We start from the raw sequence: 22510 nt of genomic DNA, 5'->3' as shown, positions 1-22510 counted from the left end.
ATGATAGCTGTCCAGATTGTTATACTTTGCATCTTTTTTGAAAGACATCTATATCGCAGCTGTTTGTTTCCAGTCCATGGATTTTCAGAAACAATTGTTATGTCATTTAGGAAACTCATCAGTTAATTTTCACAGATGCGTATCATCTGGATTTACTGATTTGCATAGATTTAAATTTTCCAATGCCAGACCCTTTTTTTCCTCAAATGCTACAAAAACCTTCACAACATTTGAGACAACTAGGGGTAATTTTCAAAAATGCCTTCATTCCATTTTGAAAAAAAGGATTTCTCAAAAGTTTGTTGTTCATTCTGTGAGATTAACGGCATAAGCAGGGAGAATTAAGGTGGACAAAATTAAATTAGTCCTATGGACATATATTTGCAATAACCAGAATAGGTGTGATAAATTTGATATCAAAATAGCTTATGTCCTGATTTGGCCTCCTTGAAAATGTTATCTAAGATTACCTTCTCTGCTCTTCTCTGCTCTGGTGTGGCCTGACCTTGAATATTGTGAGCAGATTTGGCTACCACAATATAAGAGAGACTTTTAGAGAGCATCTAAACTATTAGGGAGCATCCAAAGGAGGGCAATGAAGATGGTGAAGGGTATTGAAGGGAAGCCATGTGAGGATTGGCTGAGGTCACTGCATTTTTTCAGCCTGGAGGAGACTGAGGGAAGATCTCCCTGCAGTTACAATTTCCTCATGAGAGGAAGAGGAGGGGCAGGCACTGATCTCTTTTCTGTGGTCACCAGTGACAAGAGCTGAGGGAATGGCCTGAAGTTGTGTCAGGAGAGGTTTAGACTGGATATCAGGAAAAGGTTCTTCACCCAGAGGGTGTTTGGGCACTGAAACATGCTCCCCAGGGAAGTGGTCACAGCACCAACCTGGCAGAACTCAAGAAGTGTTTGGACAATGCTCTCAGGCACAGGGTGTGACTCTTAGGGATAATCCTGTGCAGGAAGTTGGACTCAAGGATCCTTGTGGGTCCTTTCCAACTCAGGATATTCTAGGATTCTCTGATTACAGCTGCTTATGTTCTTCTCTTGGCAAAGACAAAGACTTGTAGAAAAAAGCAGCAATGTTGTCTCAACTAATTTCTCTAAGACTGATGTAGATGTATTTGTAAATGCAGCCTGGGACTGAACCCTCAGCCAGAGCAGAGCATGTGTGGTCCTATGGGCAAATCAGGATTTTTAGCACAGATCACATTGAATGCTTGTAAAATCCCACTTGCTGGTTTCTGGATCATGAATTTGTCCTCTATTATTTAGGGAGGCAGTTGATGAGGCACATTCAGCTGTATTTGTCATACACCAGATGTCAGGATAGTTAAAGTCACTCATGCTTCCTCGTGTTTTGAGCTCTTCAGCGGTTGGTCTGGGTGGTTTGCACTTGCACATGTGCACACACACACATGCACACTCACCGTCATTTTCAAACCAGAGTGTATGTTATGTATCCTAAATACTCACATGATTTCCCATAACACCAATTCCCAGTGACTGGCAGCAGGCACACTGGATAATACCTGTGTTTTTAGCTGAACAAATCGGGGTAATCACTAGAAATCTTGGACTTTGCAAGTGTGTTTTACCTTTGCACTATTCCTTACCATCCTTTCTCCCTCACCAGCAGTGACACTTGCTGCCTGCAGGTGTATTTGCAATAGCCATTCCAGTAGTTCCATTTCCAGAAGCCATTCCTGAATGCCTTTTAAGTAAAATGAGTATCAGTGGTTTGGTGATGCCTCAGAACTCAAACTGCACATCTCAGATGTGCTGTGCTCCACTTTCAGTCATGCTCACATCCTTATTAGTTCAGTGTCTTCCTCTTTTTGTCAGTTTTTTTCTGTCCTGACAGTAAATAGTTCTCACAAGTGGTGCCTACAAGAGCCACCACTCATTTTTGTGTGTCACTGAAGAGCTGCCAAATGCAGCAGTGACCACATTTTTGCAGTGCGTGAAATGAAGCCTCTGCATACCATCTGCAAGGATCCTTCAGAGTGGAGAGCAATCAGCAAATATGGCCTATAATTTGCTGACACCTAAACCTGCATCTTGACACATGAATGATATTTGGCACAGAAATAAGCCAAAAAAGGAAATAGATAAGAGTTTGGAAAAATGAAGGAAAAACAAAACCCACCTATTTTGCTTTCACAGTCTTTTTATTTTAAGAGAAGGATTTTTTATTTTTACACACCCAAATGTAAAAAGGTTTTTTGTCTTTTTCAGCTCACTTAATGTATCCATCTTTCTGTCTCCTCACCAGGCCACCAGTAGAAGACAGCCAAACGCTGCTGACACCAGTGGTGAGCTGTGGCCCACCAGGAGCCCTGCTGACCCGGCCTGTCATTCTAACCATGCACCACTGTGCAGAGCCAAACACAGAGGACTGGCAGATCCAGCTGAAGCACCAGGCTGCCCAGGGACCGTGGGAGGTGAGGCTCCAGAGCTCCAGCCTGTGTGCTGGCTGCATGCAGGGCTCTCTGCTCGTCCTTAACTTTCCTTTCTGAACCTGTATTTTGGGGCTTCCATGACTGCTACAGGCAGGCAGGAGTGCCCTTCCCTACAAGATGTCTAAGCTGCTGTGTGCCCATTCAGAGATCTGCCTTGGGGCACTTTGGCACCTCCTAGTACCAGCAGGTTTCCATGGAGGAAGCCTGAGGAGGTTCCTTGCCAGTAGTATAGCAGGAGAATGTCCCAAGGCAGTGTGTCAAAAGGATCTTCCCACTATAACTGGAGCATAAAGTGATGCTTTCAGCAGGGCTGGGCCATCTTGACAGAGCCCTCCTTTCCAGCTCTGTGCTCCTAGATCCCTGCTGCCACCAGTTTGGTCTCATAATTAATTTGGCAAGGGCACTTTCTCCTACTGGTAAGTTTAATAAGGTCAGGGTGGCTTCTGGAGGCAGTTGGGCTGACAGCAGCAGAAGTGCCACATCCAGCATTGTCTTCAAAAGCCTCTCGTGTTTGGCCTGCTGCCTGTAGCACTAGCTCTTCCTCCTGCTGGGAGGGAGCATGCAGCAAGCACAGCTCTGTCTCGCCAGCTAATCTGCACCCCACAGCCCAGCTCGTGGCACCACACGTGTGTCCCTTATTTGTGGCTGTGTGTTACTGGCACCTCTTCATTATCCCCCCATCCTGCTCCTGCCCTAGGCACAGGTTGCTCTGCCAGCCCTGCACACACCCTGGTGTGTGTGCAGCATCCATGGGGCCCCTGGCCATCACACAGCAATCTTCTTCCTCCTGTCAGCTCTGGAGCAGCTCCTCCAAGCTGAGCCTCACACACCCGTGTGCACACACATTCACGCACACCCTGCAGTATCACCTCCTGCCAGAGCCACGCCATGGAGCAGCACCTTGCCCTCCAAAAAGGCTGTGCCACCGCTGCAAACGTGGCAGGTGTGCCTCTCCTGAGACCAAGGGAGCCAAGCTTAATGCCTAATGCCAGCTGAGCTCACTTTTGTCTGCTGCCAGGTGTGTACATTGCTCTGCAGAGCTGCAGGCAGCAGGGATGAAGTGGACAAGTTGTGCTGAGTGTCGTGTGGCACGGAGTGGCTTTGCAAGAGGTGGCTGTCACCTGCTGCTGACCTTTCACTCCTGCTCCCTCTCAAAGCCATTCAAAGCACCTCGTGTTGCCTGAAGGATATTACACGCAGGGTTGAATGGAGAAATGAGCAGGGGAGCTGTTTTCCTGTGCGCCCAGGGTGGGGAGGTCATCTGCATTCAGGCAGTGTTTTTTTTCCTCATCCTGCAGTCTTGTCACAGAGGATTATTCTGAGGAAGCAGCAGGTGATATTTCATATAGATGTGGTATTTGGCTGTCACGGAGGTTACTTCCTTTCCTGAGTTTTTATAACTCCTTATTGTGGTGCTTAGGAGGTGAAGGGCAGTTATTTATTCAGCATGCCTGAAACTACTGATGCTGAATCATGGTCACCAAATGATTAGTTCTGCAATATCTCTTTCAATAAAGTCTTGGTGATATTTTCATTATTTGCCTAAGTCTGCCCAGGGCTTTAAAAACAAGAGTGAAGACAGGGAGAGTATTCAACCTCCAACATCATCACCAGCACCCCTGAGAAATCCAGTCCCTGTGTCTACACAGGAGAAAAGCTGGAAGCAGTATATTTAGACCTGAATTGATCTAAGAGGAAAACAGCAAGGACTTTTTGCATCATCCAGGCTTGAAAGGGGCATTGCTGCCTGAAAGGAGAGCAGCTCTGAGGAGTCACGTGCTGTAACTTGGTCTCTCTCTCTCTTAGGATGTGGTGGTGGTCGGAGAGGAAAACTTCACCACACCATGCTATATCCAGCTGGACCCAGAGGCCTGCCACATCCTGACAGAAACTCTCAGCACCTATGCCTTGGTGGGACAGTCAGTCACCAAGGCAGCAGCCAAACGTCTCAAACTGGCCATCTTTGGACCGTTGTCCTGCTCTTCCCTGGAGTACAGCATCCGGGTCTACTGCCTCGATGACATGCAGGATGCTCTTAAGGTGGTTCTTGGTCTCTTGCTTGCTCTCCGTCTCGCTCCCCAGTTGTCACAGGACTGCAGTCATAGCATACATGGACCTTCTGCTCCATGTATTCATGCTCCCTGGGTAATTTTTCTGATTAGAAGAGCTTGACAGCAAGCTGCTGTTTTACAGTTTAACCCTCAGACACTATAAATTGTCCTTTGCATAGGGATCTCACACCATTTTCCAACCACCAGTCTTTTTTCCTTTGTTTACCTGTATCATATCCTGAATCCTAAGGTTTTTGCATTATTAAAAGGCCATAAGGTACACAGGGCTTCATTCGTTATTCATGTATTTTTAATGCTAAGTGCCAGCTCCCCAGAGATGGGAAAACATATAAATGCTTCTTTGTAAATACTTGATAATGATAAAAGAAGCTTCTGGCCCGTTAATCACTGCCTGCTTTCATACTGCTTTATTACACTCCTTCGCGTGCAGCTTTTTGTGTTGGGAATTCACAAGTGGAATAAAGCAAAGCTGCTGCTATCCCTAACTGGATAACCTTACTCTCCCTGCATAATTCTGGCATTCACGCAAACACACACTCACTACATGCAGATGAGCAGAGAGGTACCCATACTCACTATTTCTCTTTATAAATACCTATATTCATACAGAAGGTATCTATAATAGATGTCCTCATGAAATATGTAGCTCCAACTGCACAGCTGAATTTATTAAAAGGTGGGGTTTTTCCTTTAGCTGTAGGTAGAGCTATTTCACTTCTTTGTGGCAAAGTGATTTCAAAGCCTGACTAAGCAGAGTCATCCTGCTGCTGTACATGCTTTTGTTTCCTCAGGTCTAGCTGGGAACTATTGGGATTTAAACCCAAATACACTGGCTGGGAGGTGTTTGTGTTTTTCAGAACAGTGACTTCCATCACTGAGATCAGCACACTTGGTTGTCCTCCCTGATACTATCTGATATTACCTGCCTAGGCTTTGCTGAGTGGGTGCTCTTGTACATGTAAGAAAGGCAACAAGTATAAGGGTTGAAGCAGGCACATGGGCACTTCAGCATGGTTTTGTGCCCTGGGAGCTTGGTCTCTGTCACTGCATTGGTGTTACCAACCTTTTAGAAACAGTTATTTTTCCTGGTCTGATTTCCCTTTTGTTTCTCCTATTAAAAGAAAAAAAAAAAAAAAAAAAAAGAAAATGAAAAAAAAAAGTGGAAAGGAACTTTCATACCAATCAAGCTTCAAAGGTCCTGATGGTTTTATGCCTGTGCTGCATAATACAATTTTCCATGGGTTTGACAAGGCCTGAGGAAATAATAACTGAGTTGGAGGGGCCTTGGCCAGCCAGCTAATGCAGTCAGAGCTGAGGAATCTAATTAGGAATTACTCAGGAGCTGTTGGTCTGTTTCTAATAGACTGTAGGGAGAGTTATGTGGTAAAGTTAATCCAATTCAGTGCAACAGCAGAAGGGATCAGGAAAGGCACACAGGGGAACCATCCTTCACCTGAGAAGCTGCAGCCAAAATCTGGGAGGGCAACAGGTCAGTCCTTGGGATCTTGCTGCAGTTAGACCCCAAAGTGAGACTGCAGATTAGTGAGGAAAGGTGAGCAAAGTCAGGAGGCCACCATCCCACTCTGTACCTACTGCTTTCTTACACCCGGTTCATGGATTTTAATTTTTTTTTCTCTTTGGCATGTCCACCCCAAGACTGGGGAGGCACCCGTAGGGTGGCTTGCAGGAGGACAAGCACATCTGCTTGCTGGCCACAGACTCTTACGAATGCATGAACTGCCCTTCTTTGGCAGTGTAAGGAAGGAGAAGACTGAGGGAAAAGAAGCCTAGTAGAGCAGCTGTAGATTAGTAAAATAGGTGTAGTTGGAAGGGCTGGCTATGGCCCAGTGTGTATGACCAGGCATGTACGAACGGGTGCATACAAACCAGCGTGTACTAAACATCCCTGTGTGACAGTGTTGAGTAGACTCAATCTGTGTGACACAATTGTGTAGACTCAGTCTATGACTATTTAGATAGAAGGAAAAAAGGTTGGGGTATTTGGCATGTGCTTTCACAGCAGCTGGTACTGCAGCAGCCCCTGCTGTGCCGGGAGGACATCCTTGGCACTGCTGTATTGCCAAAGGGAAGGCATTCACAGGGCAGTTACCACTGGGTGTGGGGACAAGGCGTGCAGACAGGGCTGGGCCAGCAGATGCTGATGTTAGAAGTATTTCAGAGAGGAAAGAAAAATTGTTAGCAGCAGGTGAGGCACCAGCTGCAACATCTCCCTGTCTTGAGGCTGGCTGCTCTAGGCAAAGCACAGCAAGGGGAGGGGAGAGCAATATTCCCATGTTGCATTGCCTGAGCTTTGGAAGAGCCTTTGTAGGGGATTGTGTGTATTTTTTAATAGACAACCAAATGCATTCTGTTATTATTTACAACCAGGAATGAGTGTGCCATATGCTGAATGTATTTTAACAGCCACCAAAGGAAGACAAGTAGTTGCAGCATAAAGCTCAGTGCAGTGTTTATCCAGCAGACTTTTCCCTCCCATCATGCAGAGTAAGCACTCGCAGCTGAGCTGCCGGCACCCGCAGTACAGTAGGGAAGTGTAATGATTTCCCATCAATAAGGGCTTGGTTATTGTGGGAGCAGCTTAGTGAAGCTCCTGGCTGCTGTGGAACAGCGTGGGCTCGGTGCTGATCACACATGCAGCATCCTTTGCACCACAGGGTCCTGAACCACCTGGATGGGATGTTCACAAAAATGCCTTTTAGGCAAGGATGAGGGGAATTGTGACCTTGAGCGCTGGCCTCTCTTTTTAAGGTTAATTTTTGCACCTTGTGGAGGACGCCCAGGGTTAAAAAAAAGGAAAGAAAGTAAAAGGAAAAAGTAATAACACAACAACTATAAAGAAATCCATCTGCTTTGCTCTCTTTATTGATGTGTGCCTTTGAGATTAAGGTATGTGACCTGTGTGTGGCAGTGTGGCAGGGGCTGAACAGCCAGTTACATGGCAACAGCTGCCTCCCACACTGGGGGCATGTGAAGGACTTCAGGCTGTAGCAGGGTGACATTCCCCAACATGTCTTGTGCTGCACAGCAGGTGTCTTCAAAAAAACACCCAAAAATAGGCACAACAGGCCTGTGATCTTCTCTCTGTTATTTAATGCATTTTTTTTTCCTTTTATTGAAGAAAGGCACAGCTTGGACTGAACACCATTGTTTGCTTGTGCCCTTTTAATGAAGAGTCCCAAGCTGTGGCTGTTCTGGTGCCACAGGTGATGGAGTGGTGCTTTACAGAGCTCCTTCTCCTAGGAAATAACTCCTGCCTTGCAGGGTGGTGAGAGACAGTGGGCAGGGTGACCACAGGCACCTCAGCATGGGGCAAGCAATATGCAGCTCAGGTTTTGGCTCAGGAGGACACAGAGGTGCCAGCCCGCAGGATAAGCACTGCTCTAAAAAAGGCTGTATGGCAGGAACCAGCCACTGTGTTTGAAGGGCTGTGCAAGTCATGGCTCCAAATTAATTCTGAATTAATTAGCTAAATGGCATGGGAGAAGGACAGGCTGCTTGGCATCCTCCAGTTAAAGCAGATGGAAGGGCTACAGTGGCCCAGGGTGGCTACCAGAAGTGGGTTGTTGAAACTAGAAACACAGATCTGGTGGGTGGGATGGTGCAGCATCACACTGCAGTTTTCCCCCACAGTAGTGTAGCTCCCAGAGCTGGTGCAGCACAGGCAGGAGCAGTTTGTTGGCACACCTGCACCACATGCCTGAGAGGTGGCATCTGCAATTAGCTCACACAGCTCCACAAGTCATCTTCTGGACATTCCAGGGAGGAAATTGGAACATAATGAAGATCTATAGTAATCAGATAATTACTATTGATTGCTCTTTAGACATCTTGATGAAGTAATTAGGTGGCACTGGAAAGAAGCTGGAACTGATTCATTGGCATACCCTTAATCTGAAAGGTTTCCTGATTTTGTTTCTTTTCTTCTAATAGCCAATAAAAGAATATTGGTTTAGCTTCAGAATCTGCCAGATGCTTTTCTTATATGCTTACTACCTGCTTCAATGTAGTCAGGATCAGCTTAGCTAAAATGGGGGCTCCTTTATTTGGCCTGGGGCAGAATCCCAGCTTTGTGTGCCCCTGCATTCCTTGAGCATCTCCACTGTGTGTGATTGTCATTAGCCACATGAGACTGGTTGGCTGGTTGACTCCTTTAATTAAATGTGACTGAGATTGGCTATGTTGGTTTCTAATGGGGCTCATGGAAGTGCCTTTATACTTGCTTCTTCCATGTCCACAATTACGCTGTTGGTAGACAACATTCCACTGTGGTCTTATTAATTACAAGCTTATATTTAGCTTCATAAAATGACCAGACTCTTGGCTTGCTAGCTTTTAATCGCATGATCTGTATTTCAGTAGCCTTGAACCTGTGTATTCGTATGAACAAAATGCTCCATCACTGTCTCTTGGGCTGCTTCCATGCCATCCTGCAGGCCAGTGTCAGGGCTGGTATCTGTTATCTCCTGTACTGCTCTGCCACAGGGCAGCAGACCATGAGCTGACTGACCAGTGGTAGGCACAGGTCCTGTGTCAGCAGGACCTACACAGAGTTTCCAAAAACCAGACAGTAAAGCTACCATCAGATGTCCCATTTGAGCAATGGCAAATAATCTGTTTCTATATTCAAGCAGTGACTGCATGCAAAGGCTTCACATTCCACTGAATAACAGAATTGAGCTTCTGCTTACAGGACATGTGAGAGAACACTGTGTCTCCCTGCTGGGCTTCTGCTGGATGAAAGAGGTGAAAGGGTTACAGTCAGATCAACTAATGCAGTTCCAGTTCACAGGGACACACAATTCTGTGCAATGCCTGTGTATTTTTTTAATCTGTATGACACAAGTTACAGCATCTACACTGGACTCAGTAGACCAGTGTGCTGTGTTGATGGAACCTGACCACTGTCTTCTTTTTATCCCAATACTGCAGGAAGTCCTCCAGCTTGAGCAGCAGATGGGTGGGCAGCTTTTGGAAGAGCCTAAAACTTTGCATTTCAAGGGAAGCACCCACAACCTCCGTCTGTCCATTCATGACATTGCCCATTCTCTCTGGAAGAGCAAGCTGCTGGCTAAATACCAGGTGAGCATAGCATAACATTCGCATTGGACGCTAGCAGTGAGGCTTAAAGAAATACTGTCACACACAGGTGTTTTTAAAAAACACCAGGAGTCAGGCTGTAGTTCCATGGACATTTTTTTCCCCTGGGCCATTTGCAGTCACATTAGCACGGAGCCTGCAGTCCCTGGTGACATAACATCCATGTCTTGGTTCAACATCCCTCCCTGACTATACTTTTTTGCTTTCCTCCTGCAGGAAATTCCCTTTTACCACATCTGGAGTGGATGTCAGAGGAACCTGCACTGCACCTTCACACTGGAAAGGTTCAGTCTGAACACCCAGGAGCTGGTGTGCAAACTGTGCGTGCGACAGGTCGAAGGAGAAGGACAGATCTTCCAGCTTAACTGTTCTGTCTCAGAGGTAAATGACACTTGTGTACTTTTCCATCCAACTGCAGGAATATGGGATGGCTAAGAAGGTAAAACCTTTCCCACTGGGACCTCTTTAGTGCTCCCCATTTTGGTCCTGACTGCTGGTATGGACATAAAGAGTCATTAAGTCATTGCTTTGTCTCTCCTGTTGCATTTTTCCGTAGTTTCTCTCATATGGAAGGATGCATCCCTCCTTCAAAGGTGGGAGGTCTGTCTGCTAGTGCTGCCTTTCTGTGTCTATCTGGAGGAGCTCTTTGCCTACCACTCCGTGAAACATCTCATGAAGCTCTTACGGTCCTGTTTCCTTGGCAGTCCATGAGACCCAGTATGTCTGATAGTTCCCTGGAGAGAGAGAGAAAAGAGAATAGGAAAATGTCAGTGTTGTGTCTTCCAAGAGCCACTCCCCTCTGATCCCACATAATAGCTGCTGTGCAATAGGAAATATCAGATGATCTGGTTGCAGTAACTTTTCTCCTTGTATTTTGCTACTACTACAAATCCTGACTTTTGTCTTTGGCAATTTTTTTTTTGATGGCTGACATTTTCCAGAAGAAATACTATCATGAGTTTGCTAATGCTGTGTAGCACCTGGAGAATTTTAGCTCCATGGGGCAGTCAAGCTTGGGGCTGAGATGGAGCAACAAATTCAGGTGTGAAGTGGCGTTGACTTCAGTGAATGTGCTGGTGGGTTTTATCCCTGGTACCCTTGGCAGCTATGAGGAGCAGACTGTCAGGTGGCAATTACTGCTGGCTGGCTTGGGGAAGGGCTGCGAGAGCAGAGATGAAAGTTGCTTGTGCTGTAGGGCTCTGACAGTGAGCACCATTACCCATAACATCTGCTTGGTTAGTGGGTGTAAAGTTACACATTCATCTGGGGACTACACAGCATTAAGGACAGATGGTAAAACAAGCATCATAAACAATTATTGTAATAAGTGCCGCATTGAGGTAATCACTAATTTAACCTCACAGAGAAGAGTAAGAGCTGAAAGTAACTTTAATGAAATGCAAGTATACACTATAATCATCTTCAGCTGGTTGTGTGTAATAGGGCCTGGTAATAGATTCAGAGCAGGGTAATATTCTTGTCTTGTGCTGTGATCCTATCCATCAAGGATGAATAGAGGGAGTGAACAACACCACTGTGATCAAGGCTGCCTCCTGCAAAATTGCCCCTTATTGTTGACACCTTGTGATATTCCCAAACTCCAGCAAGGAACAGGAGGACTTTGGGCTGCTAAGAGCTGGGATATAGGGCCAACTAGGGAAAATCCTATAACTCAAAGATCTGATGAAAGGGTAATCACCTAAAAGGGTAATAACTGCAACTTGGAAACCAATGTATGCCTCCAGAAGCGTGATAAAGACATCAGACCAGGCATCAGGAAATCATAGCTCTGGTTCCTTACATTTTCTTCTGAGGTTAGGCTAGTGGTATCCAGCCAGTGGTTAGGCATTGCAGGACTGTGCTGGCATCTTTCCTTCTTGCTGCATCTGTCTCTCTGCCACTGTCACCCTGCAATAAAAATTCAGTAACACAGTTTCCTGAATCCTCCCTTGATGGGCTTTCTTTTTAGTCCACGGCAAAGGATGTAAAACTTCTGCAGATTAAACTGTCTTATACTGACTTTATACAGTGTCTACCACTGGGACTTCCAAAATACAAATGCAGTGAGTGCCAAAACACACACATTTGCAAAGCAGGAAGAAAATAGTGATAAAGGTCTCCCCTGATTCATTTTTGAAGCCCTCTTTATATCTTGTACCATTGACACTCACACAGAAGAGCCACAGACAATGCTGCAGATACCTGGGGCCCTTCTGCAGCAATCCTGAAGCCCCTGGGGCTGCAGGTCACCTAGAGAGCCAGGGCAGCACGTGTGTCCTTTGGCCCAGAATATAAAGAAAAGATTATCTGTCTGCAATGCCACTGCCACCACCCCACTGCCACTTCCAACCTCTCAGTGTGGGTGAGCCTGCACACAGCACTAGCATCAGGCACATCATTTTCCTGGCTCCTGGGCAGTACCTGCTGCCAGGCTTTGGGTACTGGGGTTGGGACAGGCAGTCTGTGATCCACAGCCTTGGCGCCCAAGTACAGATGCCACATTCAACATGTTAATTGAGGACATTACAGTGTTGTGTAAATCTTCCTTAGTTAGAAATTTCTCTGATTGCCTAAAATGCCATGCCTTTAACAAAAACAACCCAAAAAACCTAAAACAAACAAACAAACAAAAAGCCCAAAAAGTTCATATTTACACAGTGGAAAAGAAATAATTGGTGTATATAAAAGAGTGGAGCCAGAAGGTTTCATTCTGTGCATTGCTCATGGACACTGGCTCTTCCCTTTCCATCTCTAAATTCATTTTTGGTTGGTAAACCAGAGATTGCACAGGACTGTGAGCATCCCCAGCAAAATCCTTGGGGGGTTTGTGATTACAACTTCAGCCAGGAGCTGCCTGGCTTTAAGACTGTTTCAGGTATTACAGCTCCTTCCCAACAGCCAGTTTGACACAAAGCAGCAAGACAGTTCACAGAGGAGAAAACAAATTGATATTTAATGACAAGTCTTTAGCATGAGTGTTTCTGGCTGCCTGGGGCTGTGATCTGGCAGAGGGGGAGGAGAAGCAGCTCCCCCATTTCTACTAGAAAAAGAATACCAAATTGTGAAATAGACTGAGCAGCATTAGGGCAGAACCAGCCATGTTTGCTGCTTTTTCCATCATGGACCTCGCTGTTCCTAAACAAACCCAACCATCCAAATTTACCAGCTATCATTGTCCCACCAGCTACCAAGCCTTTGGGCACTAAATCCATCCAGGCCAAGGAGCAGACAAAATCCTTGCCCAGAGGAGCCAACTGCTGTTATTCCCAGGGGTGTTAGAGTGGTGCCATAGGGACCCCTCCAGCTGGGAGGACCACATCAAAGAGCATCAACACCACACCTGCAGGGGACAAGCTGGCTTTGGGGATGACTTTTCCCTTGAAACACTTGCTGCCACACTGTCTTGGAGCACAGCAGGTGTCTGGGGGAGAGGGGGCAATGCCTGCCCCCACCACCTCACCCCCTGCTCTCCATCTATTTCCAGAGTCAAAGTCACAAGCAGATGAGGGCTCAGCTTGTGCCTGGGGTGGTACTGACTGTTTGTTTGAGGTCTGCAAAGTATTGGAGGCTTCAGAGAGCTTGGGTACTGCCAGAGGGATGTCAATAGTGTGAGCCTGTGTTGCAGTTGGAATTTATTTTATTGATTCCTTGTTAAGTGCTTCATTTCCTTGTACCCCCATGTTCTCCCAGAGCTGGTTTACCCCTGGGTTTTACTCTCCTTCAAAGCTGTTCCTCATGCCATTCCCCACCCCTTGTTCCAGGTCTTTCCCTGCCTGTCAAGGCAACCCAGCCCTTGATTCCCAAACCTTCTCTGCCACTTAAACCTCAGGCCAATCCCTGTCTGCAGCACCACTTTGGAATTCCTCTATTCCCTAAAGCCCCATTGGCCCATGTGACCCATCCTCTCCACCCTCCTACCCCAATTTGCCCCAGACACTTGATGCCTCTTCCTCCCTCAAGGATTCCCCATTAGTTAGCTATTTGTGTGCACCCCCTGACTAATGTCTGAACAAAACCCCTTGCACAAGGGAGCTGGAGGGTTTTTTGTCCTGCTCCCTTCACCTGTAATAAAGTGTTCCTTGTGGAAAAAAAAAGATCAGCTGGTGCCCAACGTGTGGTTCCAGCTGGTGCTATCCACTGGAGTCTTTAGCAAGCTCTTCTGGTTCACCAGCAGCCACGCCAAGGTGTATGGAACAGCTCCAGGAAGAATTCACCTGGAGTTAAACTTCAGAGCTGTGGCTTTACAGGCCTCGTCCTGGCTTGGTGGGACACTGGGGCTTGGGAAGATGCTGGGAAGCGGGTCTTGTTAGCCATGCCAGGAAAGCCCAGCCCTGCTCTAGTAGTAGCACTTTGCTCTGAAATGTGTCCAAGTGACTGATCTTCATTATTTCCTGTAAGTGATTAATTAAGATGGCCATTTTGTCCAGCTATAGTAATATTTATCCTCAAAAAAAAAAAAAAAAGAGGAGGAAAAAAAATTTCTTTCTACCCAAAGCTAATTATAAATACTTCTGGTTTTCAGTGGATTAACATGTGTTTGTTAGTGTTTACTAGATTAGCAGAGGGCTGCAAGTTAAAGCCCTGTGTCTCAGAGGATGTAGTTCTACCATTGTCTTTTCACTCAGTAACAAAACTGATGGGTTGTTCAGGCTTTTTTTCTGTCTTTCCAATCTCAGGAACCTACTGGTGTTGATTACCCTCCCATGGACTCAGCGGGCACCATCACCACCATCGTGGGGCCCAGCGCTTTCAGCATCCCCCACCCGATAAGGCAGAAGCTGTGCAGCAGCCTGGACGCTCCCCAGACCAGGGGCCACGACTGGCGCATGCTGGCCCACAAGCTGAAACTGGACAGGTGAGCAGGGCTGCCCATGTGTGGTCAGGCAGGGGAGCTCCTAGGGATGGGGGGATATGTGCAAAAACATCCTGCTGCAAGTCCCACTGAAAGCACATGGACACGCTGGTCATGCTGACTACACAGGGCATGAGCACCTTGACAGCACCAGCAACAGGGATGGGTTGAAATCATATGAATTGAGGTCGTTTCCATGCAGCTCAAAACCAGCAAGTTTCCTTTTGGCTCATTGCAGGTACTTAAATTATTTTGCTACGAAATCAAGTCCCACCGGGGTGATCCTGGATCTCTGGGAAGCCCAGAATTTCCCTGATGGCAACCTGAGCATGCTGGCAGCAGTTCTGGAAGAAATGGGAAGACACGAAACGGTTGTTTCTTTGGCAGCAGAAGGAAATTACTGATGCAGCCTTGGCATGACCAGGAAGGACAGACGCGGGGAGCGGTAATGCCCTGTTATTGCAAAGGAGAATTGAAATGAAAACCCAGACCAATGAGTTACACAAGAGACATTTCAGAGAAGAAAGCAAGCAAACAAACAGAAAAAAACCAGCCCTGACCTTCACACGTGCTCTCCTTGTACATTATCACAGGATCAGAAAGAGATCATGCAAAGTTGTACCTTGAAAATATAAATCAACCTAATGTTCCTCTCGGCTTGGCTGTACACTGCTTGGTACAGGTTTTTACAGTTTCCTAGGAAACGCTTTTTATTGCTATCCAGATATATGGATAAACTTTCTTAACAATCCCAGTTTCTATGGATGTTGTTTACATCAAATTCTGGACAGGGGTAAGGAAACTGTCCATGGCTCTTTATATTTTTTTGTTTAAAGCCATTGTAGACAAGACTATGGACAGTTGGTTGTGGCTATTTCAGCTTATTGGTTTCTGGTGAATTCAGATTTTGGCTACAATTCTGCACATTGGTTGTCTCACAATGATCCTCCTGTCATTGTTCTGTTTCCTAGACCTACTTGTAAAAAAAAAAAAAAAACCAAACCAAGAAAATCAGAGTGTGCATCTGGAAAGCAGGTACTCTGGCTGATAAGCAGGAACACGAAATGTTCCCTTTCTTCCCCAAGACAGTCCCACTGAGCCTTTTGTGGAGAATAGCTCTAGGACAGTGGGGAACGAAGGATCTGAGTTAATTTTCAATTCACACCCTTTCCACTGCTTTGCTATATGAGGGGCCAGATATGCAATTCAGAGTGGTTGGAGGGGAGGGAGAGAAACCCAGAAAAAAATGTAAAAGAGAAGTTGCTATGATAGTTATTTACTGATTAGTATCTAGTGCAAGGATTATAATGACTATTATTATTGCCATTATTACTTTATTTCTAATATTGTCAGCAGCAGAATGAATAATTTCTGGTTTTATGGAACCTGTTGTCCCCTCCCTGAAGGTCTTTTTAAGACATGTCCCTCTCTATGCTGTCTGTCCTTCCATTTGTCATCGTACTCCTCCTCCAGAGTCCTCTGCCAGCCCACAGAGGCTGCTCACCTCTTGTTAGCATTGCTGTGCTCCATGGCCAGTGCCAAGGCTGCATGAACTGGTGACACTGCTGATCTTCACCTACCAAGTGTCTGACCCTGGTGTGACAGGTTGCTCCAAGAAGCTGTCCTGGGGTGGCTGTGAACCAGAGATGGTGCAAGCATGTGGAGCCACTGACATCCTCCACCTGATTTATGCATCCAAGGTGGGCCTCCATAATTTTTGCTTTGTTTTGTAGCATTCTAAGAGCCAGCAGTTCCCCACAGATCTGCAGGTCTCACTGAAACCCACCAGCTCCAGCAATGCTTGCTGTGCCAGGGCTGCTGCCAGCCCAGCCCTCTGCTGGGTCACTTCTGTGTGAGATGCACTTGGCAGATCTCCATGGACATTCCCAGGCACTGCTGCAGCCAGGGAAGCCTGTGTTCCATGGGGCAGTGCAGGGCAGTGGAGTGGTGAAGTTGAGATCCTGTGTGCTGCAGTTTGCTGCTTTTGCTGCTCCTGCCACCACCGCTGCCTGGGCAGGGCAGGGCAGTGCAGTCCTCGGTGGCTGGCCAGGGAACACTTGTCCCTCTACAGCCCTCACAAAACAGGTGAGATGGGAGCTTTGCAAAAGGAGAAAACCAAAAATGGTTGTCACTGCAAATGTTTTTTGTTCTGTTCACTGAAAATTGTGGCTTTGGTACATGACAGCACATAGGATTGCAGTAGTTTTACCACCTGACTAGGCTGTCATTTATGTCTGGCACAGAAAGGCTTGTTTGCCCCAACCTGTCCACTCCAGGTTCCCAGCAAGGCCCTGGTTGTTGCTGTTGTGCACACATGCATGCCCCTGCCCACGTATGCATTACCATTCCATATGCTTCCCGAGACTGAAGTTAGCTTGTTCTCTTTTGTGCTTTTAGTTTTGCTTTCCCCAAGGCTTTCCAGATTGCACCTTTGAAGGTAACTGAAAATGTCATCGGTCAAAATGAAAAGAAACTTTCATCTGACCTTTTTTTCCATTTGACATTTCCACAGCCTTGTCACTTTTTGCTTATAGTTCCCTGACCAGTGAGTTAGGTTTTGATTTACCACCAGACAGCCAGCACAAAAAGTTCTCTTCCTTGTAAGAGGTAACCAGGCAGTTTGCAAACCAGCATTTCAGTCAAAACTGGAGACCAGAGGACATTGTAGCTTTCAACATCTGTGTGCATTTTGCTCGTGTAAGCCCCACCTTCTCTTAATGTGGAGATGCCATGGACATCCTCCCAGTGAACAACCATCTTCTTTTTCACCTTGGGCATCTGGTGCAGCCCACTGCAATGCTTATGGAAATTTCGCTTTCAACTTCTGGAGAATTGGACTGGGGCTTTCAGCTCTGCCTTTTCTCCACACCTTTAACTTACCTCAGAGGGCTAAAATGGCTCTTAAAGGTAGGTCTCAGCTTTTCTCCTTTCCACGCCATCTTTAGGCGTAATCAGTTGTGTTTAGTTTGTCGTTCTTCACCTTTCCCATGTGGCCTTCCTTGACTTCCATTCCAAGGCAGGTGCAGGAGCTGAATTGTCCTTAAACCTTTGGCCTTTTCAGCTCAGTCTTTGTTGGTTGATCCCCAGGCTCACTGTTGCTCCCCAGCTCTCATTTTTTCTAGGTGGGCAGCATGTGCACCCTTCTCACCAGGATCTGGGCCACAAAGCCTCTCTTATTTTTCTGTTCTGCTATGAGTTTGCTATGAGTTGATGCTCCTTTGGCCAGCCCTCTGACCTGTGTTCTGATGCCTTCTGCAAGAGAAACAACTTGCAGATGAACAACTTCCTCAGTGTTTTGGGGCATTTTCCTTTCACAACATCACAGTAAAGAGGATTTATTGGAAGGAAAAATGCACACTCTGATTAAGAGTGGCTGGAGGTCAGGAATGTTACCCTTCATCACTGAACATGACTTGGGCAGCAGCATGACTGCCACTGGGTAGTGAAGCTGCTGTTCTTCCCCCAGCTGCTCAGAAACCACCTGCCATGCCCTGCTGCAATCACAGGCTGGGTGGTTTCTCCAGCAGCAGCTCCATAGGCTCGGCAGGCTCCCAGCACAGCTCCTTGCGCTGCCTCAGCCCTGACAGGGCAGGGAGAGCAGGGGAAGATTCCTCCACAGAGCCACACACAGCTCATCCCAGCAGCTCTGCACCCATTCTTTGCCACTGCTGCTAACAGCATCTCCCAGCTCACCTCACACTTCCCTGCATTAATTTTGCTCAGATTTTTCTTTTTTTCTGGGGAAGTGGCAGCGGCACTGTGGGAGTGGGCTCTGGCTGGTGGCGTTCACAGCAGATCCCCCATCCTGCTGCCTCAAGGAGAGCAGGTGGGAAGCAAGGCCAGCCAGATGGGTTCAGGATATTGTTTTTGGTGGGAGAAAACCCAGCAGCAGTTCCTCTGCCTGCATTGCATGGACACAGTGCCATCTCGTGGGGCTCAGCCCCAGCTCCACTGCGTCGCTGCCGCCACAGCAACGTCGCACGGGAAAAAGCTCCCTGTGGCAAAGAAGTTTGGCAGGCAGAGCTGACTCTTACAAGTTGTTGTAAGATGTTATTTCAGGTGAGCACATCTGCTTTAAGAGAAAAAAGCAAACAAAAAAAGGCTGCAGGCTTCTTATCCTCCAGTTATTGCTATTTTTTAAAATGCTCTTCCTTTTAGTTGTTCACCTTTGGCTCTGTACTGCAGCAGTTTTGCTGCTCTTCACACCATCTCTTCATTACATGTTGATTGCTAGTGCTATAAATAGTATATATATTATATAAATATATATAAAATATCTACTGACTTCAAGGAAAACCTTTAATTTCCGAGTAAGGAACATTTATTGGAGGCAATCCTTTTCACCTTTTTTTTTTCTTCAGTTCTTCTTGTGTTGTGTTCTTGTAAAGGTGACTGTCAGTGTATAGGGTAAGTTTGGGGTTTGGTTGGGTTGTTTTTTTTTTTCAAAATTTATGATCACAACTGCTCCACTGTGTCTTGCTAAACAGTGCAAGATCTAAGTGCTGTTTCAGTGGATCTTGAAAATTTTGCAGCAGTGAAGGTGTCTCCGGTCAAGATTTGCTTCATTTGGGAGACCAAGACTTTTTTCTGTCTTGCTGGCAGAAATGCAGACACTCACGAGACATGTTGGAGTCTGCAATACCCACAGAGCCAAACATGTCCATTCCCTGGGTTTCCTGCTATTTCAGTTGCTTACATATAGAATAAATGTATTTACATGCTGTAAGCCTGTCATTGTGGACAGTGTCCTAATGTCTTGTATTGCTACCTACAATAGTTTCTTTTTGGTTCTCCTTTTCTTTTCTTTTGGGGGCAGGGGGCATTGGGAAGGGAGGGGTGGGTGGGCCCTTAGACCCTTGTATGCTCCGCCAAGTAGTTACCACAGCTCTGAGGTTAATTTTAAACACAATAATTTTGTTGAGGTTGGCTTGGGTTTTTTTAATCTTGTTTTCAGGGCACTTTGTAAACAATCTTACTGATTGTTCAGAAGTCTTTTCAGGTATTAGTCTGGCTCTCACCTGGCCATGAAGTAACTCAGTGTTTGCAGGCTGGCTTGGTCAGTATCAGGTGGTGCAAAGACATGAGTGGTTTGTGAATGAAAACCAAACCTTTGTCCCTTTCCCCACAAGGACTCCAGTGAGTTACTGACTTTGGGGTCACCACTGCAATCCATTCCTAGCTTGTGTGTGAAACCTTGAGTCCATAAATGAGCTGCACTGCAGATTTTTAAATGCTGAAATACATATCTCAGACAGCCTTTGAAGTGGGACAGAAAGGCAAAGTAAATGTATGTGTACATAGAGGCAACAAGGAGAAAACAAAGGACACTACCTGCTGGAGACTTTTGGCGCTCATGTTAGGTATGGACATCCTCTGAATGGGAAGGTAAAGGTAAAAATTCAGTGCTGTATCATCTCTGCAAGGTCAAACAGGCAGTATGTCAAAAGCCAACAAAGTAAAAGCTGGCAAGTAACTGGAATTGGACTTAAATTAAAGCCACAAGTTTGGTAGGTCAGGCTCCTTGCTTGAATAGGAGCATTTAGTTTATTTAGTTATTTGTCCTTTAAACTTGATCCCTGCTCCCTGAAATCTGAAAATCCCTTATCTGGAAGTCCTTTGAGTCTGTACAAAAAAAAGCAATGATAATCCAGAATTCCCACAAACCTCTATCCCAAATAGGTATTTCATGTTTTCTGTGGTGCTGGTTAAATGTATTTATTAGTGGCTCAGTCTCCTCAACTGCTGACAAAGAGATTAATTTCTACGTGTGCTGCATCCTGGGCCTGCCCTCTGCTCCCAAAGCATCCCATGTCATGGCAGGAGAGTAGCTTTGGGATGCCTGTGAGGAAGTGGGATGTCATTGGGAGGGTGATGGGACAAGAGCCCTGAGATGAGAAAAGCTTGCACGGGCCCCAGAGCTTCTTTGGCTGCCGCCAGTTGGCTCTGACTACCGCCTGCCAGTAAATTTGGGAGCTAGCACAATACAAACAAAAAGCAAAATCGGTCTGGAAAGCAAACAAAATTAGGAAGGAGAGGCAAAACACTCTTCTCCCTGCAGATTTTTCAAGGTACCTTGCAAAAACACCCGAGCCGAGAGCCAATAACCCGCGGTGTGTGACACAGCTGAGACAGAGGAGTTGTGGCATTGCTGTTTTCACATGTCTGTGTGGCAGACTCTTTTTGCTAACACATGTTCTGTTATTGTTGAAGAAAAAAAAATAAAATAAAAGAAGGTACCTTCAGTACCTTTCCAAAGTAAAGGAGGGCCCATAGGAAAAGAAACATCTGTGTGACCCAGGTGTATCACATTTCTCCCTTCTCTTCCCATGTCACAGTCTACCAGGGTTCATGGGATATGTTTTCTTTGCTATTCAGATCTGGAGAACTCTTTTGGTTTTGATTTCCCTATTGCTGTATCTTCTATGCAATTCCTTTTCTAAAAACTGACTTACTACAGGAGAAGTGCTAGCCATTGCATTATTTGTATTGCTGTACAGTGGAGGTGTGGTTTACTAGTTCTGAGTGTGCCTCTTACCCCCCTCCCTTTTTTCTCCTTCCCTCTGTTTGTAAATGCCTGCATTTATTCTGTCAGCCTGACATGTACAAAGTGTAAGAAAGAATTTTTAAACAGGTAATAAATTATATTTATAAGCAACTGGAAAAAAAATACACCTTTTGTTCGATTGTTTAGTTCCTGGAAGCTTGGAAGTGGAGTCTTTTATTTAATTTCGTTTTTAAAAAAAGAAAATCTCCTCAGAAGAAATGTTTCTGTACATAAGAACTGCGGATTCAGTGGCATGCCAAGGGCAATGTGCAGCCAGGGCTAGGTCACCTCAATGTGGCCAGGTCAAGGGGGCTGTAGAAATGCTGCTGGGAATAACTGCAATGCCACTGAGCACAGACGGTCTGGGGCAAAGCAGGAGGGCTGCAGGAGCTGTGCAGCTGAAGGGAAAATTGCCATTATTTACACACTTCTCTGGAAATAACCAGCAAGGCAATTAAACATCAGGAAACACTGAGGTGGATTTGCAGCACAGCACTGCAGAATGAGAATAGTGCTCCAGCTTTAGGGACAAATTCCCAGAAATGCCTCACTGGATGCAGAGGTACACACCCCATGTCTCAGCATTAAGCAATGCCATTTTCAGGTGATGCTGGGGATTTTAGGCTGGAACTTTTTCACCTGATACATGGGGCTGGGAATTATTGCTTCAGTCTGTGCAGAGATGACTCCTGTTCCTCTTGTGGTGTTAAAAATAGGAGTCAAAAATATTCATAAAGATGTGGCAGAATGAAGGGGGGTGTCTAAAAAAATATTATGCTAATGCAGAGTTCCGATAGATTTACATAATCAGCCACAAAACACGAGCAACTGCTCTATTAGTGATAACACTATTTTAATTACTATTTTTCTCTTCACTGACTTGTGAAAGGAGTGATGCTTTTTTATGCCAGTGGAAACATATGCAACATATTGCTGTTTACTTGTTTGTTCAGATGAAAAAATCTTATAAAAATAAAATAAATAAAATGAGGCACAGTCAAAATAATCTTTCCAGGGAAATAAAACAAAAAGATGGTGCTTTTCAAGCACATGAAAAGGAAATAGCAATCTCTGTCATGGGGAGATGGAAGCAATTTTATTGGGGGGGGGAATGTTAAAACAACCATATACAATTTGAACAAATACAACATAACACAGTTTGTTCCCCAGGTTTTTTAATTACAGTATTTACAGGTTTAATAAGGCACTGGTTCTCAAAAAAGAACACAAATTAGTTTCTTAGTCTCTACATTGACAACCTTTTCTTTAATAGAAATAACTTTGTGCTAGAAAAAGGATAGCAGTTGCTAGATGGCATCTCTCTTTTTTTCTTCTCCCACTTATAAATGCCATCTCCTCTATGCCAGGAAGAAACTAAACTACACTTCCTTGAATGATTTACATTTGAAAAGTGGATTTCTAGACCCTTGGGCACCGAAGCCACAATTATCTTTACCAG

The 22510-nt window shown here is 45.7% G+C and overlaps 1 protein-coding gene across 4 annotated transcripts in view; it reads left to right on the top strand.

Moving 5' to 3' along the window:
* Nucleotides 1–16393, top strand: part of UNC5C (unc-5 netrin receptor C) — a 244064-nt gene extending 227671 nt beyond the window's left edge. For all 4 annotated transcript variants that reach the window (XM_059470215.1, XM_059470214.1, XM_059470213.1 and 1 more), the window contains 6 exons: nucleotides 2279–2447; nucleotides 4272–4505; nucleotides 9488–9637; nucleotides 9872–10036; nucleotides 14332–14510; nucleotides 14746–16393. In XM_059470215.1, coding sequence (XP_059326198.1) covers nucleotides 2279–2447; nucleotides 4272–4505; nucleotides 9488–9637; nucleotides 9872–10036; nucleotides 14332–14510; nucleotides 14746–14911 — 1063 coding nt within the window. In that variant the 3' untranslated portion in view covers nucleotides 14912–16393. The remainder of the gene's footprint in view (nucleotides 1–2278; nucleotides 2448–4271; nucleotides 4506–9487; nucleotides 9638–9871; nucleotides 10037–14331; nucleotides 14511–14745) is intronic.
* Nucleotides 16394–22510: the final 6117 nt, after the last annotated feature.

Source organism: Ammospiza nelsoni, chromosome 4 (assembly GCF_027579445.1).
Source record: "Ammospiza nelsoni isolate bAmmNel1 chromosome 4, bAmmNel1.pri, whole genome shotgun sequence".
NCBI lineage: Eukaryota > Metazoa > Chordata > Aves > Passeriformes > Passerellidae > Ammospiza > Ammospiza nelsoni.
The sequence above is the reverse complement of the archived record's forward strand: the minus strand, read 5'-3'. Positions and strand labels throughout refer to the sequence as shown.